At 38.0% G+C, this 18,367-nt stretch overlaps 1 protein-coding gene across 1 annotated transcript in view; it reads left to right on the top strand.

The window, feature by feature from the left end:
* msnb (moesin b) overlaps nucleotides 1–18,367 on the top strand; it is a 40,259-nt gene that overhangs the window by 9,688 nt on the left and 12,204 nt on the right. The window contains exons 4-10 of the mRNA XM_089134702.1: nucleotides 9,844–10,118; nucleotides 10,240–10,323; nucleotides 10,430–10,576; nucleotides 10,678–10,774; nucleotides 10,927–11,090; nucleotides 16,382–16,512; nucleotides 17,163–17,323. Coding sequence (XP_088990828.1) covers nucleotides 9,844–10,118; nucleotides 10,240–10,323; nucleotides 10,430–10,576; nucleotides 10,678–10,774; nucleotides 10,927–11,090; nucleotides 16,382–16,512; nucleotides 17,163–17,323 — 1,059 coding nt within the window. The remainder of the gene's footprint in view (nucleotides 1–9,843; nucleotides 10,119–10,239; nucleotides 10,324–10,429; nucleotides 10,577–10,677; nucleotides 10,775–10,926; nucleotides 11,091–16,381; nucleotides 16,513–17,162; nucleotides 17,324–18,367) is intronic.

Raw genomic sequence — 18,367 nt, 5'->3', positions numbered from 1 at the left:
AATGGAGAATGGTCTCAATGACCTCAGTCAAGAGACCGGATTCTATGAGCCGGGCCCCCTCAGAGGCCAGGCCCACAGTTTCCACAACTCCGGTCGAGGGTGAAATATCTTGCCCCCTGCCTGGGACAGCAGGTCCCTCCTGAGCGGAATCCAGAAGAGACATTAAGTCCGAGAACCAAACTCGAGTCGGCCAGTAAAGGGCTACTAGTAGCAGATGAGCCCCTTCCCGGCGAACCCTCTCCAGAACCCCCAGAAGCATAGATATCAGGGGAAATGCGTAAGCGCAGCCTTGGCCACACCTTGGATCACATCCAGTGAGGAGCTGGCTGCGTGAGCGAGAACCACATGGCACAATGGGTTAAATCTGACGATGCGAAAAGGTCTACTTAAGCTTGACCAAATTTCTCCCATATCAGTTCCACCACCTCAGGGTTAAGTCTCCACTCCCAAGCCTCAGCCCCTGCCTCGACAGGATATCCGCTCCCACATTTTGATGCCCCGGGATGTATACTGCCCTGAGAGATTTCCCTGCAACTTTCCCTGGGCCCATATGAGGATCTGATGGGCGTGCTTGCAAAGGTGACGTGACCAACACATGATGGCCTCTCAGGTCTGGCAGGAAATATTTGAGAGCTTGAAATACTGCCATCATCTCCAAGTGATTTATATGCCAGGAACGTTGATGGTCCTGCCAAAGACCTTGCGCCGAGCGGCCACTGACTGCCCCCCTGTGAGGGAAGCATCCGTCGAAAGCGTGGTGTCAACAAGAAGCCCCCAGCACTGGGCCCTGGGCGAGGAACCAAGGTTTCTTCCACATGACCAAGGCACGAAGGCATTTCCGCGTGACCTTGATCCTGGGGAACGGATTTCCCCTTGAAGAAAACCCCTTGGTCTTGAGCCACCACTGCAGGGGTCTCATGTACAGAAGGCCAAAATGAATAATGTTGGATGCAGCTGCCATGAGACCCAATAGTCTCTGAAACTGTTTTACAGTGAGTGACTGGCCTAGTTTCACATTCTTTATGGCTGTAAGAATCGCAGAAAAACGTGCAGGGGACAGACGTGCCTGCATTGTGGTCAACTCCCAAATTACACCTAGAAAAGAGGTCTTCTGAGCCGGGAGGAGCACACTGTTTTTGGGGTTGAGCCTCAACCAGAAACTCTTTATGTGAGACAGAACGACATCTCGATGACTAACTGCCAACTGCTCTGAATGAGCTAAAATCAACCAATCGTCGATGAAATTTAATACGCTAATGCCCTGGAGTCTCAAAGGAGCCAGAGCTGCATCCACACATTTTGTAAAGGTGCGGGGTGATAAACCTAGGACAAATGGAAGAACCCGATACTGGTATGCTTCGCCCCCGAAAGCGAACCTCAGGAACTTCCTGTGATGAGGATGGATAGATAGATGGAAGTACGCGTCTTTCAAGTTTATACGCTGATTTCACGCAGCCGTAATTTTGAAATGGCTCAGGTGGGAAGAAAACTGGAAGTGTCACCTTTAATCATATGAGAGTCGTGAATGCGATGGCGTAATGTTGTGTTTAATGTAGAAATTTGTTATTCTAAAAATGTACATATGTTTCTTTCATAGTTCAGACTATATACAGTGAAATTTATACATTTATAAATACACTTTTAAAATATATATATATTCAGAACATAAAAAAGAAGCAGGAACGAACTATATCCTATATTGGATTTTATCATCTAATTGTTTAAATCGCGGCAGCAGATTCAGGTTGGTAGTCCAAGACATTGTTGTCTATCTGTACTTCCGGGATTCTTCCCACCGGAGCCTCACTTTCGATTTCAAAATGGCAGCTGAGTGAAATCAGCGTATTGTGACAAACTAGTCCTCGGACTGAATCTGTGATACAATCTGTTTGAGTGTAAGCATTCTGAACTTGAGTTTCTGAACTTCTGAATGCAGATCTAGAATAGGACACAACTTTCCATCCTTCTTTGGAACAATGAATTAACGGCTGTAAAACCCTGACTCTCTGCTATAACTCCTTTTTGAAGAAGTGTCAGTACTTCCTGCTCCATAACCAGAGCCTGCTGTGAGTCCACTACTCTAGGGAGGACTGAACTGAATTCTGTAACCCTTTTCTATTATGTGCAGGACCCATATTGAAATATTTGGCAGAAGTTTCCATGCTGCTAGAAATTACGATAAGGGAACCAGCCTCTCGAGACTGACCTCTGTATTTGGTTGAACAATCATTTCGGTACCCTGAAGCGGCGAACCGCAGGGAACAACCGAACTGACCGTTCTACAACCCTCCTCAGAGAATTTCACAGAGACGGTGACACCTCAGTGCCCTGAAACGGCGAACCAGCAGGGAACAACTGAAGTGGTAACGCTGTGTTACGAGCAGCCTCGGGGACACTGGACCGGCGAGGAAGAAACCTCTGAAATGCAGCTGCTTGTTTTTTACTTTTCTGAAACCTGTCAAGGACACAGTTTATAGCATCGCCAAACAAACTTGTTGGTGAAAGCGGCACATCCAGAAAAACAGACCTATCTTTGTCTTTAATATCTGCAAGATTCAACCATAAATGACGCTCCATGGCCGCCCGGAGAGATAGATCTATTGTGCGACACAATTCTCGAATTGCGTCAGCACTAACTTCCTCACAATCGTCCATGTCCCTCTACAGGTCAGCCTGGTATGCTTGGAGAATTGACAGTATGTAAGCATGCCGTGGCCTGCCCTGCTGCCAAATACGCTTTACCCACCAACAAAGAAGTGTTTTTCAAAGGCTTGGTGGGTAACGTCGGGGCTTTTAGCGATGACGCTGACTCGGGGAGAGATAGCTCGCAAGTGTCTCTTTCGCACAAGGCATTGTTATATAACCATAGTGATCAATCCCTTGAACTTTACTATAATTGCTAGTTTGTGGATTATGCAATCTGAAAGACATAGTTAATTCCACGATCTCGACACCTTGGTGTAATATTTAACTTAGCAACATCACAAGATAAAACCTCCAAAAGGTCCTCATCAGCAGGGGAATGAGTTGGCAAAAACTCATAATCACCCATATCAACGACATCCAGTTCCTCAGAACTGCAACATTGGTGCCTCAACCTGGGAAGGAGAAGCCGCCCCCTCAAAGAACGCCCGGCGAGAGCGGAGAGTTTTCATGGACAAACTCATGCAATGCTCACCAATCAGCTCCCCTGAGAAATGATTGGGCATGCTCCACTCCCAAATAAGCAACGCAAAGCTGATGTGTGTCCCCACCCATGATGTAACGAGGGCAGGGAACAACACAACGTCTAAAATCTTGCTTGCTCGCCATAATGATAGACAGTGATGTATATCGGGCTTTGACAAATAACAATAAATAGACAAGGACAGATCTCACAGAGATCGCTTGCTGAAGGTGCAGAAGCTGGCGCGGTCTGAATTCAGGGGTGCTTTATAGTTTCCTGGTCTATGACATCACCCATGATGTTTTGGGCTTCCATTGGACTGATTTTACATGTGCTTCATTACGTAATCACGCGGAGCGTTCCCACCGCGTCTCAAACGCAGCTCGAAGTTCCCTTGAAAGGCAAAGCCATATGGCTTGAAAGGCAAAGCCATATTTGCACACTGCAAAATAGATATGTTTCCATATACACTGTACCCTAGTGGAATTGCAGTAGTGTATTTCCCCATTGGGATTTCTTATAGATAGAAGCATTAACAATATGATTGGAGTTATTTGTTTATGTATGTGTGTTTATTGTATTATAGTTGTATTTATGTATAAATAACATTGATTTCTTCATTTCAGAAAATGAAAACAGCAATATTTTATGGAAAGGGCAACAGGAAGTGTACAGAGTCAGCTCTTGAGAGTGAGGATGAGTTAGCCAAATGATTGGGAATGATAGGGATCTACTTATTGCAAATGCAGTTTTTTTTTTTTTGAGAATCTCTGAAAGTGACAATATAACCTCAGTGAGTCAATTTATGTTTTTGGGCAATTGCTGCCTTTTATTTAATCAATACATCTACCACATCATGAGATATTTAATTCAGTAAGGACAACTACAATGATTAATAATAGAACATTTCTCAATAAATGCTTTCTGGTATTTTGATAGGCATTTGAACTGATCCACTAAAGTAAGAGACTTGACTGCACTAATCACACTTCTGCTAGTATCCAATTCTGTTTCGTTGCAAATACTTTTAGTTTGAAAGATATTTCATTGCTTCTCTTTTCTTTTCCTGATTTTTATTCATGTGTTTGAATAAGTTTCCATGGCTCCTTATAACTGTTTCTTGTTTAGTTCCTTGTTAACCTATGTATTTGTTGCCCTGCATGTGAGTTGCTGCATTGTTGTCGTCTTCTTCATCTTCACAAAGCTTCTTCTTTTTTTGGTTTAAACTAAGTAAAAGCACTACATTCTGATCATCTGATTCCATGATAAGACATTACAGCTTCACTACAATGTAAATGCTTTTGTCTAGTTTTGCCATGCAGATTTTGATAGCTAAATAAAACAGGCAGTGAGCCTGAGTAGGCTAAGGGGTAATGTGTGTGCAGATGTTAAGGACATTCATATTTCTCAGCCACGCATAGGTTGCCGAACCTATGCCTTCAGAGCAGAAAACCCTAGGCCTTGCCTGTTTTCTGTCACGGCATTCCTTAATCCTGTTTGTTTGGTGAGAGAAAAAATGACATATAGTTGTAATAAATCTGTTCAACTTTAGCAGCGAATGACTGTTATTTTGTTGCATGGAAATGAGAAAGAACGGCACAATGGCATAAACTGAGCTGAGGGAAATATAGACCACTGCAGTTTGTCATGTGGTTTTCCTCTGGGTTCTCACACATGCACTATAAGCCAATTTGAGTGACAAAACGGCAAAACGCCCGTAATAAAACGGCAAATCTCTGGCAGAAAAGTTCTGTTAAATTACAGCAAATAACCATTTAAATTTTAAAATGATTTTTAAAAATCACATGCAAAAAAACCATAAAAAATACACAATTTACATTACAGTCAAAATTGATTAAATTACAGTATATTATTGTTGATAATGGCTTATTAAACCATGGAAAAATGGATAAATTATGTCAAATTATATCAAAAAGCCATTTAACTTTCAAGTTAAACTGTAAATTTAGGGTTTTATAAAGTTATTTTATATAATAATGCTGTCTATCTACAGTAATTCTCTTTTAATATATAGTTTTTCTGTGTTAAATAACAATGAAATTATGTATAAAAATGCAATAAATGCATAAATTAAAATATAAATGTTTGTAAATTTAGTTTTAATTTTTATTTGTACAGATCCAATTTCACAACGTTGACCAATTTCTATTTAAGTACTTAATAATAGCAAGTTTAGTCAATTTCTGTTAATTAACTAAATGTATGAGTGCAGAATACATGCATATTTACACTAACTGAACAAACACTGAACATCAAGATAAGTGATTAATAGAAAATAAAAGCTTAGTATATCATTTAGCATGTCACATGTAAAAATATCCACAGTAAAATGCCTTGTACTCTAATATAACTTTTTTTTTTAACATTTACAATTACATTTAATCCAAAGTGACTTACCAATTAAGATAACAATAGAAGCAATAAGTGCAGTGACAAGTCCCAGTTAGTCACAGTATACATGGCATTACAAAAATTTAGTATCAGTGAAAGTGGTTTTGTGTCTCTTTGGGATGATGGCACCACAAGGTGCCGTTCATTTGAAAAAAAAAAAAAAAAAAAAAAACACAATCGTGGTCTTACTGTAGCAAAACCAAACCTTGTGCATACTTTTATAGTGCCATCCCATGAAATCTGAAGATTCGTTATTACTATTTTTTAAAGTTAATCCTTCCCATACCTTGTTTGCCATGATATTCTGCTTTCCACAGGACCTGAAATCACACACACAAAAAAGTTATTTTAAAACTCAACTGACTCTGAAGGCTGAGCAGGAAAGGTTACCAGTATGTTTTGAGCTGCCATTTGATTTTAGCTACATATAAAGTAAAAAATGAGTGATTTACTGTGACCTAGCTGCATCAGTTACATAGGGGTTCATTATATTGTATTCGCTGTATTATTTATCAACAAGTAACGTTACAGAACCGAATTCGATTTCTTAACGGTCTTGATAGAGTTAACTTAGTCACGTTAACCATTTCGAAAATTAGCCATGGTTTAACTACAAAGAAAACAAACAAACAAAAAAGGAAGACCTATTTTTAGTAAAACTGTGGTTATTAAAATGGTAATAAGTCTGCCAAAAACATGGTTACTACAATTTTACTATAATAAAATCAATTATATAGACCACAAATGTATGATTTATATGTACAAATGAATATTTAAAAGCATGATATGTACCCTTTAAAATTTGGTAAAACTAAAATACAAGCAATTACCTGAGATTATAGTAGATCTTTAAATTACAGCAAAAATATGTAAAATAACAATAATGAAAAAAATACAGGACGTTATCTGTAAATTAACTTTTTTTTTTTTTTTTTACAGGGGGTGTGATTGAGAGTGTGAATGGGTGTATTTCTGTGTGTTTGTCTTGTGATGGACTGGTTATCATTATCATCTCAACTGTGCCAAAGCATCAACATAACACCTTAAAGCTTTTAACAAGAAAAAAATAAATTATATTTCAACATCAGATTTAAGAGTAAATGGCTGCACAAGCTACATTGTCTGCTTGCTGCTGCTGCATTCAAACAATACTGCATGTTCACTAGCTGCTAATATGCTTAATAAATCACTCTAAGCATTAAAGAGATAGATCGCTTTGAAATGAATTTTTAGCTTTCCTCGAGCTCGTTTCGTGTCTTGGGCCATCAATGTGTACTTACATTTACGAGTCATTAAATCATGCATGCTCTTTGAGGTGGTGACCATATACCTCCATTTTATGACTGATAGACATGAACGGATGCCACAGCAACCAATTAGCTGTGCTATGTAGATAATTATGTGATCACTACAAATTAAATTATGGACCTATCAGCCTGTGCCTTCTAGATTTTCATGACAGAACTTTGTATTTAACATTCCCAATGAAGGTCTCTTGACAGTGCACATTTTGTGTGCAAAAACTTTGTTCCTTATCAGTCAGTCACATTTGACGTTAATAATAATAATAATAATAATAATCCCAATTTGTCAGTCCGACGTAACGGGTCCGTTCCCTCCATCAGGGGACCTAGACATTCTCTGTACATAGGACCTCTTAAAGAGTAACTAAACACTAAACCAACTTTTTTTTAGTTAATGATCTGTAAGAATTGATCTTTATTAATACCAGTCACTGATTCGAGTAACTTTTATGGCATTTGTTTATAAAGTGTTCTATGGTGTAAAAACGTCTTAGTGCTGCCCTCTTCAGGTTGAACGGTGGCTACTGCAGTTGAATTTTCCTATTGGATGTTTGCGGTGGTACGTGACACAGCGGTTGTTGGTGACGTAGGCAAGTTCCATACAAAGAGATGCGTCTCAGGTGCACACCCACCTTTCCAGCATTTTTCAAATATTGCCAGTGGGTGGAGTCAGACTCTGACCAGGGGTTTAGTTACCCTTTAATTATTAATTATTCTGTGAATCTGTAATTGTATTTCTATTTCTTTGATTATGGAAAACCTTTGGCTTGCACGGTCAGAATCTTTCTGTGTGAGCAGATTTGGCCTAAAAATCTCCTTAGATACTGATTTGACCATCAGTTTAAACCACTTGAGTAAGCAATAAGTTAAGAGAGGCTGTGCTATATCGTAAGTCACGGCTGAAGGGACTTATTCACGATACAGAACTAGCCTCGAGTACCTTATTGCTTTCAAAAAACCAACACAGTCTCATGAAGATGCGTATCTATACCACGAGTGACATTTCTCGTGGCATTTATACGCCAAAAGTGTTTTTTTTTTCGTGTATATGGTACGCACTAAAAAACCCTGGGTTAGGTTTAGGGGGGAGGGGGGTGGGGAGTTCGTGCGTATTATACGCAAAAAAGTGCGTATCATATGTACGCGAAAATCGCGTGCCATATACACGCAAAAACTGTTTTTGGCGTATAAATGCCACGAGAAATGACATTCGTGCCATAGATACGAACTTTCATGAGATCGGGCTGCAAAAAACAGTTACCACACAATACAAATATGAGAGAGAATATCATTTATGAGAGAGTCTGTCAGTAGATAAGACTTTTATATTGGAAAATGTTGAGAGTTGTGTGGAGATACATAGAACCGTTGGGTGAAGCAGTCATAGCCGTGTTTTATCATGAATAAAACAGCTATTGAGCAATCGAAACCAAGGACTGGAACTAACTGTCAGTGTTGTAGTCGAGACCACCTCACTCGAGTCCGAGTAGAGACCGAGACCAGAGACAGTCGAGTCCGAGTCGAGACCGAGTCCATAGAGAGTCAAGTCCGAGTCGAGTCCGAGACTAGAGACAGTCGAGTCCGAGTCGAGACCGAGACCAGTGAGGGCTGATTACCTAATTTACTTTTATTTACTTAGAGAAATCCTTTTTTTTACACTGAATTTACTTTTTAAAAATATGATCAGTTTAGGGTAAAAAGGCCACATAGTAGCTGGTGTTAAAAGTAATTTTATTACAATTTGTCATGCGCAGTTGCGCACTAGAAAATCACCAATCACTGGGCGTGTCAATCAATTTAAAGAAATATTGGTAACACTTTAGAATACGGTTCCTTCGTTAATGAATAACTACACAAGAACTAATTAGTAACACAATATTAACAATCTAGTAACTATTATTAACTAACAAGAAACTCTGATTAACGAACTAATAAGTAATAGCGCACAGACGAAAGTGGTAGTTCACTATTAAGTAATCAATAACTACTATTTTTTTAATACTTCCCAGAGAACTACTGAAAAAGTTTATTAACAATCTAGTAACTACTATTAACTAAAAGAAACTCTTATTAACGAATTAGTAAGTAATAGCTCACAGATGAAAGTGTTACTAGATACTTCTGTGGGAATTACTAATTATTTGGATTCGTATTATAAAGTGAAGATCATTGGAACTAACTAATAATTACTCAAGTGTTACTAAAGACATTTTCTAAAAGTACGCTAAAGTTCACCAAAAATCTCAAACGGTTGCACAAATCATGACTAGATCATGTAGTAACACTTGAGTAATTACTAGTTAGTTTCAATAATCTTCACTTTATAATACGGATCCAAATAATTAGTAATTCCCACAGAAGTATCTAGTAACACTTTCATCTGTGAGCTATTACTTACTAATTCGTTAATAAGAGTTTATTTTAGTTAATAGTAGTTACTAGATTGTTGATAAACTTTTTCAGTAGTTCTCTGGGAAGTATTAAAAAAATAGTAGTTATTGATTACTTAATAGTGAACTACCACTTTCATCTGTGCGCTATTACTTACTAGTTCGTTAATCAGAGTTTCTTGTTAGTTAATAATAGTAACTAGATTGTTAATATTGTGTTACTCATTGGTTCTTGTGTAGTTATTCATTAACGAAGGAACCGTATTCTAAAGTGTTACCGAAATATTTTATTAACATAAATTAATAATCATGAAAAATATTTTTAATTGAACTCGAGTGGACTCGGGAATAAGTCCGAGTCCTAAAAAGAAAATGTTCGAGTACGAGTCAATTCCGAGTCCAAATGCACACGAGTCCATGACAAGACCTAGACCATTAAAAAATGGTCTCGAGACCGAGTCCGAGACGAGTCCGAGTCTCGAGTACTACAACACTGCTAACTGTTTTTCTATAAGCATTTAAAGAACATTTCGAAAAACATCTAACAAAAATATTTGTGTTTGTATGTTAGGTGACAGCTCAAGATGTCAGAAAAGAAAACCCATTGCTGATTAAATTTAGAGCAAAGTTCTACCCTGAGGACGTGGCTGAAGAGCTGGTTCAGGAAGCTACACAGCGCTTGTTTTTCCTCCAGGTGAAAGAGGGAATCTTGAATGATGATATCTACTGTCCACCTGAGACGGCTGTTCTACTGGCCTCATATGCTGTGCAGATGAAATACAGTGACTTCAATAAAGAATATCACATCCCTGGATATTTGAGCAGAGACAAATTGCTGCCCCAAAGGTGTTTCTCTATTCGTTTTCGAGCTTAACACCAACTCTGTTCTATTCTTTTAAAGCTAAGTTTATAGTACTTTATTGTGTTTTAAAAACTTGCTGCTTTATATACTAATACCTTCTTCTAGAGTTTTAGAACAACATAAACTGACTAAAGAGCAGTGGGAAGATCGAATTCGGGTGTGGCATGAACAACACAAGGGCATGATCAGGTACAATCCATATTACCCATTTATAAAATTAAAAACAACTTCAAAACTATGTACTGAACCTAAAATTAGTTGTTTGAGTATGTTCAATACAGCTTTATCTCTACAGAGAGGATGCAATGATAGAATACTTGAAGATCTCTCAGGATCTGGAGATGTATGGAGTGAACTATTTCAGCATCAAAAACAAAAAAGGATCGGAGTTGTGGTTGGGTGTTGATGCTTTGGGACTCAACATATATGAACGCTCAGACAAGTATACCGTCTATGTTTAATTTTTAACCGTTGTTGCTAGTCTAAGTGTTTTGTTGTACATTCAATGGACTGTGCCATGTCAATATCCCTGTTTTTTAACAGGCTGACACCTAAGATTGGATTTCCCTGGAGTGAGATACGGAATATTTCTTTCAATGACAAGAAATTTGTCATTAAGCCCATAGACAAAAAGTCACCGGTAACTTAGAATAATAAACTTAAACCCAAATTTATTCATTCATTTATTCTTTCATTCACTCATTTTGGAGATGTGGAGTATTTCATTTGTCTTACTCCTGTTGTATTACTCCTGTCTGAAATGTTATGGCATGTCCTCTGCTCCAACCACAGGACTTTGTGTTCTATGCACCTCGTCTGCGCATTAACAAGCGTATCCTGGCCCTGTGCATGGGAAACCATGATCTTTACATGAGACGACGCAAGCCAGACACTATTGAGGTGCAGCAGATGAAAGCACAGGCCAGAGAAGAGAAGAACAAGAGACAACAAGAAAGGTGAGAACATTAATTACAAACATATCTGACAGCACAGACAGAACATTTACAATGCTATTTTTAATGATACCAAAGGCAGTCACTATGTAGTACTGAAAGGAGATACTGTCTTGCATGCAAATTAAGTACTAATTGTGTATTTTTTTTTATAAAAGTAAATGGTAACACTTTACAATACGTGTGCACTAATAAGCATCAATTCATGCTTAACTAATGCACAGATAATACTGAATTAATGTGTAACTAATGATTATTTAAGCTATTCATTATTAATTACCACATTAGGAACTAATTAAGAGTCTGTAAGGTTAATATATTAGTTCATACATGTATTGTTATTAATTAAATATGTAATTGTGGATTAATTCCATAATAACTCACTTTTTTAACTAATAGCGTTAATTAATATGTTAATTACCAGAATGAGCCAAAGCCTTGTATTTCAACTTCCAGGTAATATGACAGGTATACTAATATGCATCAATACATGATTAATTACTTCATTGTTAGTGCAAATTCATGTGCAAATTACTACAATTACTAAATGACTAGTTAATAATGATGTGCCCCAACAAGTAAAGTCATAGCATAATGATACCTTTAGCTAATGATTAATTAAAGCAAACATCTGGAAGTTGAAGTGCATAGCTTTGACTAATTGTGGTAATTAACACATTAATTTACACTATTAATTAAGAAAATATGTTATTAAGGAATTAATACACAATGACACATTGAATTAATAGCAATTACTTAATCTATTAATCATATTGACTCTTTATTAGTTGCTGATGCAGTAATCATCAATTAATGGTTTAGTTCTTCATTAGTTGTACATTAACTCATGATTATCTGTGCATTAGTTAAGGATGAATTAATGCACATTAGTGCACCCGTATTGTAAAGTGTTACCAAGTAAATCAGTATCAGAGGAGCTGAATATCGATATTTTTGAAGCCAAAAATGGTGTATGGAAAAAAAATATTCACACTTCACTTAATAAATCCCAGTCAGTGGAAGATTGTGCGCACATGCGTCTCCTCCCCAAAATAACCGTATATGAAGCTTACAATGCCTAGTTTAACTGTCATCACGAATTTACATCACTATTAGTCATCCACGAATTGATTAATATTATTAATGGAAACAGATAGACCTTGCTGTGCATTATTTGCATGAAACTATTTTCTCAGACAATCTGCTATTATCATGATAAGCAATTATCTCTCTTAAAACATTAAAACACAGCATGCCAGAGGAAACATGTTCGTAACATTGCATCCACAACAAATAGTTCTATTTATTGACTAAAAAAAAAAATTTGTAAGTAAGTGTTCAACTCTACTTAATGAGAATGACATATTTAGTAAGTAAAACATAGTTTAAACCATTCTTTTATTTATTTAAACTGTTATTGTGAACATGCACTGTATTTATGATTAGGACTCATAATGAAGATTTACGGTTTTAGCTATATATGTGTCAGTTTCACTAAACAGCCCAATTCGCTCGCTGGCATGGACATTTAAGAAGGGATGGATGTTTGCTTCATGTGACTTGGTGAGTGAAATTATATTTGTATTATCTTTCTGTATAATTTTCTTTAGATTTTCTGTCTAAAAGTGACCAAAAAGACATTTAACTCCAGATCCCATCAGTGTCGCCAAACTGCTCCGTCTCCAAAACGTTTCACATCAAGTTTGTGTTTATAAATCACAATTTATGAGACGGAAGTGGGGTATGCCTCTTTCAAGGCCTGTTTTGTGTGTATGCAACGGTCATTGTTTGGGTAGTATCTATCAGCTTGGTACATTTTGACTTAGGAATATTTTCCCATTCGTCTTCACAAAAACAAATTCCAGATCTGTTAAATCTGCCTCTTCAGGTCACCCCGGCAGATTTTATACAGGATTGAGGTCTGGGCTCTGGTTGGGCCATTCCAAAACATTAATCTTTCTTTGCTGAAGCCATTCTTTGATTTTCAATTTCATTTTAGATGTGTGTTTTGGATCATGATGAAAGGTGAAAGTTCTCTTCATTTTTAGCTCTAGCAGACACCAGAAGATTCTGTGCTAAAATCGACTAGTATTGGGAGCTGTTCATGATTCCCTACATCTTCACTAAAGCCTTAGTACGAGCTAAAGAAAAGCAGCCCCAAAGTGTGATGCTGCCACCATCATGCTTCAGCATAAGTATGGTGTTCTTTTGCGGATGTGCTGTGTTATTTTTGTGGCAAACATACCTTTTACAATTTTGGCCAAAGTTCAATCTTGGACTCGTCATACCATAACACATGGTTTGGGAGACTGGCTAAATGTGTTTGCAAAGTTTATCCAGGGTTGGGTGTATTTTAGTCAGAAATAGCTTGAGTCTTCTAGCCCAGAAAATAAAGGAGAAAGTCAAGAAAAGTGTGTACTATTTATATGAGAATGATAACTAGGCCATTCTGAGCACAGTCCCTCTTTGACCCAGTTCATACATCTTCGGGCTCTGGACACCTAGGCAGCCAACAAACCCTCTCGCTCCTCCGTAATAAGTAATTGTGGCCTGGTATAATCCAGGAGGTCTCCCGATACATTAGTGTCTGTTCAGTCTGTGCCATCTCCAAGACTCCCCATCATCTGCCTGAAGGCAAACTGATTCCCTTGCCCATTCGACCATGGTCTCACATCAGAATAGACTTTGTCACCGACCTGGCATCCTCAGATTTCAACACATGCATTCTAGTAATTTCTAGTAATGATAGATCGATTACCAAAAACCAGCAAGTTAATACCACTAAGAGGCCTACCTACTGCACTTGAGTGAGCAGAATTCCTATTCCACCACATCTTTCATCCTTTTGGACTGCCTGAGGAAATAGTTTCCGACCGTGGTCCCCAGATCATATCCCGAGTTTGGTGCTCCTTCTTCCAGCTGCTGTGTTTCTCTGTTAGCCTATTATCCGGTTATCATCCCCAAACCAATTGCCAGACTGAACGAACCGGAGATCGGGAGATACCTGCAGCCCTGTTGCTACCATCACCGTCTTGGGACCAGTAATGGGCCTGGTAGCAAAACTACCTGTTTGAATTCAGCTATTGATGAGTGCTGGAAAACAGGAGGGCATCCAGGGTTCGCCAGAAATGGGGAACTCACATGAACAAAGGAGACAGACGCTAATTGCAAGCGATAAACCGAGTTGCTGCCTAAAAATTACTTATTCATACTCAATAGCACTCGGGATGAAATTTGGCTCAGAATGCCAAATACCTGGCCCCCACAATCCAGTGGGCGATCCTCTTTTTGAAAACAGAGCTGCTCGGAGCATCTAAAGTTATCTGTGTGGTCCAAATAGATCCACAGGGATCTGCCCTAATACGAGGGAGCACTTGCAAGTTCACCACCTGATCCCTGAAAGGGTTAGTGGGAACATTGGGCACATAGCCTGGCCCTGGACTTGCAAGTCCCCGTCCCCTCTTGATAGAAGTGAGCATGGTCAGGAGGGCTATCTTCATAGAGAGGGAAGAGTGCCATCTAGCAAAAAGACACCACTTCAAAGCATATAGCTGCCTTGTGTAAGGGGCTCTGGGTTGAGCGATAGTGTCTGTCACCGCTAGTGGTTGTCCACTCTGGTCTTCTGCATCCCTTCCTGGGGCCAGACATGGTTTTGAAAATTGGTCAAAAACGTTGGTGCGGACAGATGATAAGTTTTGTGATGCGGTTGCGGATGAAATAATAGCCCATCCGCGTATCTCTTGAAGCCAGAGCTGGCTGGGTCTCAAATGCATCAACCCAAGCTGAAATTATTTCAGTGGGACTCTAACCCTGTTCATAGCACTCCCAGTACACTCGTTTTCTGACCTCTCCAGCATCTGGTATTGCCATCTCTAAACACAAATGAAAATGAAAAGAAAAATCTGTGGTACATTGGTACTAAGAGACTTGGTAACTTTGCTCCATTTCAGTTATTTGTTATTATCAGTTATTATCTGTTGCAGTACAGGAGGGATGTAACCAATTAACAAGAATGAAAGAGGAAATTCCCACTGTGACTAAAAGGGTTTACAGTTTATGAAAACAGCCTTAATATTGGTCCAAATTAGGACAGTACATCTTCTTCAGCATTGTTGCATCTAAACACCAACTTTCATTAATGTAGAAACACAATCCACCACCTCTCGTTTTCCCCGTTAAAACGAGTCATGGAATGAAATGCGATCTGGACGGAACAGCTGGATGCCCGCCAGATGTAGCGTGTTGTCCAAAAATAGCTTCACTCAGCCAGGTTTCAGTGAAGCACAATGCAGCAGAGTTTGAAAAGTCCTTGTTGATGCTGGTTAGGAGAAGTAGTTCCTTGGTTTTGTTAGTAAGGAATTGGACATTCACAAGATGAATACTAGAGAGTCAAGTCAAGTCACCTTCATTTATATAGCACTTTTTAAAATACAGATTGTTTCAAAGCAGCTTTACAGTGATGATAGGAAAATAATACAATGAAGATTGTTCTATAAAAGCAGCTCTATATAGAAGACAGTCATTGTCTAACTAGAGCTTTGTCTAACTAGGGCAAGCTCACACAACATGGTTTTCAACTGAAAACATAAAACCTTCAATGGGTTCTGGCCACTCATCTACACAACAACAGAACCCTAGTGGCCCAAGAACACAAACCGTGAAGTAGCTTTCGGAGTGCAAGTTTTTGAAAGTGATATCTTTATAAGCGATACATTATAAACTGTTACTCCCATGCAAACTTTAAAAATGTGAATCTGCTAAAACAAACTTTTGTCATTGAGAGCATATGTTGTAATTTAGATATGTTTTTAAGATGGACAAATGCAGTTTTAAAGTAGTGTTGTCAAAAGTACTGACTTTGGGGCCATTTTTTTAAAAATTTGATGATACCATCATTTACTAGCATCTATCTTTTTGAGTGCTGTTGAACAGATTCCAACCCTAGTCCTAGTTGCTTTCACATTTGCATAAAACACGGCGCATTCCCAATTTACACACTCCTTCAGGGTGATGACCCTGAATTGATGCAGCAGTATTCCCTACATAGGGAATGAGGTTTACATGTAACCGAGATGTTCCCCTTAATCAGTTCACTCAACTGTGCATCATTAGCTGACACTATACCACAGCACCAAACTACATAGTGGCTGCCAATATATTAGCCTGGTTATAATATATGTAATTGGTGCGAAATGAACTTTATAAAGGCAGTAGACAAGACAGCTCACTAGATTTTGGTACAAATCATAACATTCTTTTAGATGTGACAATGTTTTTATGCATTTTAATTTTAGAGCACTTCTGGAAAATGAGAAAAAAAGAAGAGAAAATGCAGAGAAAGAAACTGAGAAGATTGCAAGAGAGACGATGGAGCTCGTGGAAAGACTTCGACAAATTGAAGAGCAGACCAAAAAAGCTCAAGAGGGTTGGAACTACAAATGTCACATTATTAGTTTATGGGTTTAAAGGTGAAGCTTGTAATCTCTTCGCCACTAGTGTCATCAGATAGATTTGGAAAAGTAATGATTTTTTTTAAATAGGTTTTCTAAACATCTGCCATTGGTCACACAGTCCTGCTACACATTAAAGGCACCACAATACAAAATAAATGGGCCCATTCTTTTGGCCCAAATCTCCCCTTCCAATAATCCTAGATAAAATCCCAATTATCTTGATGGTTCTACAGATTATCAGATTTGTTAAAAGACATCTTATGAGATATGTTAAGAGTGGTAGAATCTGCTCTTTAGATTGTCACAGGGAACAAAACAATACCCAGTCGGAAAGCAGGAAGACGGAAGCATAACACAAATTCATCCAAACTCTTTTTTTCCCCCCTCAAATTTTCTGTAAAAAGTAGTCCAAACACTACTATCGCCATTTCTTGTCCTTTGTCGTTTGTTTACTCTAAGTCACATTTGACCGCAAGAGATCTTGCAAACTTTTCCTGTGTTCACAGTCAGGAATCTGGATGTTTGTGAATGGAGTCTGTTAGTGTGTGGTGTGCTGTCTTGGTCATATCACAGCACTCAACACACTATAGAAACAAAACTGTTAAATCCATTTTTTTTACAGAGCTAGAGGAGCAGACCAAGCGAGCATTGGAGCTAGAGCGGGAGAGGAAATTTGCTCAGGAAGAGGCTGAGAGACTGGAGAATGACCGCAGGATTGCAGAAGAGGTTAAGTCCGCATTACTGCAGCAATCTGAGAACCAGGTCAAGAACCAAGAGAATCTGGTATGAAAAACAAAGTACTCAAAAAATCTTCTAAAGATCTTAAAGGGTTATTTTACCTGAAAAAAAAAAAAAATGAAAATCCCGACAATATTTACTTATTAATTCTTATTAACGAATTAGTAAGTAATAGCTCACAGATGAAAGTGTTACTAGATACTTCTGTGGGAGTTACTAATTATTTGGATTCGTATTCTAAAGTGAAGATCATTGGAACTAACTAGTAATTACTCAAGTGTTACTAAAGACATTTTCTAAAAGTATACTAAAGTTCACCAAAAATCTCAAACGGTTGCACAAATCATGACTAGATCATGTAGTAACACTTGAGTAATTACTAGTTAGTTCCAATGATCTTCACTTTATAATACGGATCCACATAATTAGTAAGTAATAGCTCACAGATGAAAGTGTTACTAGATACTTCTCTGGGAATTACTAATTATTTGGATCCGTATTATAAAGTGAAGATCATTGGAACTAACTAGTAATTACTCAAGTGTTACTACTACATGATCTAGTCATGATTTGTGCAACCGTTTGAGATTTTTGGTGAACTTTAGTATACTTTTAGAAAATGTCTTTAGTAACACTTGAGTAATTACTAGTTAGTTCCAATGATCTTCACTTTAGAATACGAATCCAAATAATTAGTAACTCCCACAGAAGTATCTAGTAACACTTTCATCTGTGAGCTATTACTTACTAATTCGTTAATAAGAATTTATTTTAGTTAATAGTAGTTACTAGATTGTTAATAAAAGTTTTCAGTAGTTCTCTGGGAAGTATTAAAAAATTAGTAGTTATTGATTACTTAATAGTGAACTACCACTTTCGTCTGTGCACTATTACTTACTAGTTCGTTAATCAGAGTTTCTTGTTAGTTAATAATAGTTACTAGATTGTTAATATTGTGTTACTCATTAGTTCTTGTGTAGTTATTCATTAACGAAGGAACCGTATTCTAAAGTGTTACCAAAGAATGATATTTTGAAGAACCATGGTTTGCGATAGGGATCTGCCATGTAGTCAATTACCTTATTTTTA

The sequence above is a fragment of the Pimephales promelas genome, chromosome 9 (assembly GCF_988280905.1).
Source record: "Pimephales promelas chromosome 9, fPimPro1.hap1.1, whole genome shotgun sequence".
Taxonomy (NCBI): Eukaryota; Metazoa; Chordata; class Actinopteri; order Cypriniformes; family Leuciscidae; genus Pimephales; species Pimephales promelas.
Note: the sequence above shows the minus strand (reverse complement) of the source record. Positions and strands in the feature narration are given on the sequence as shown.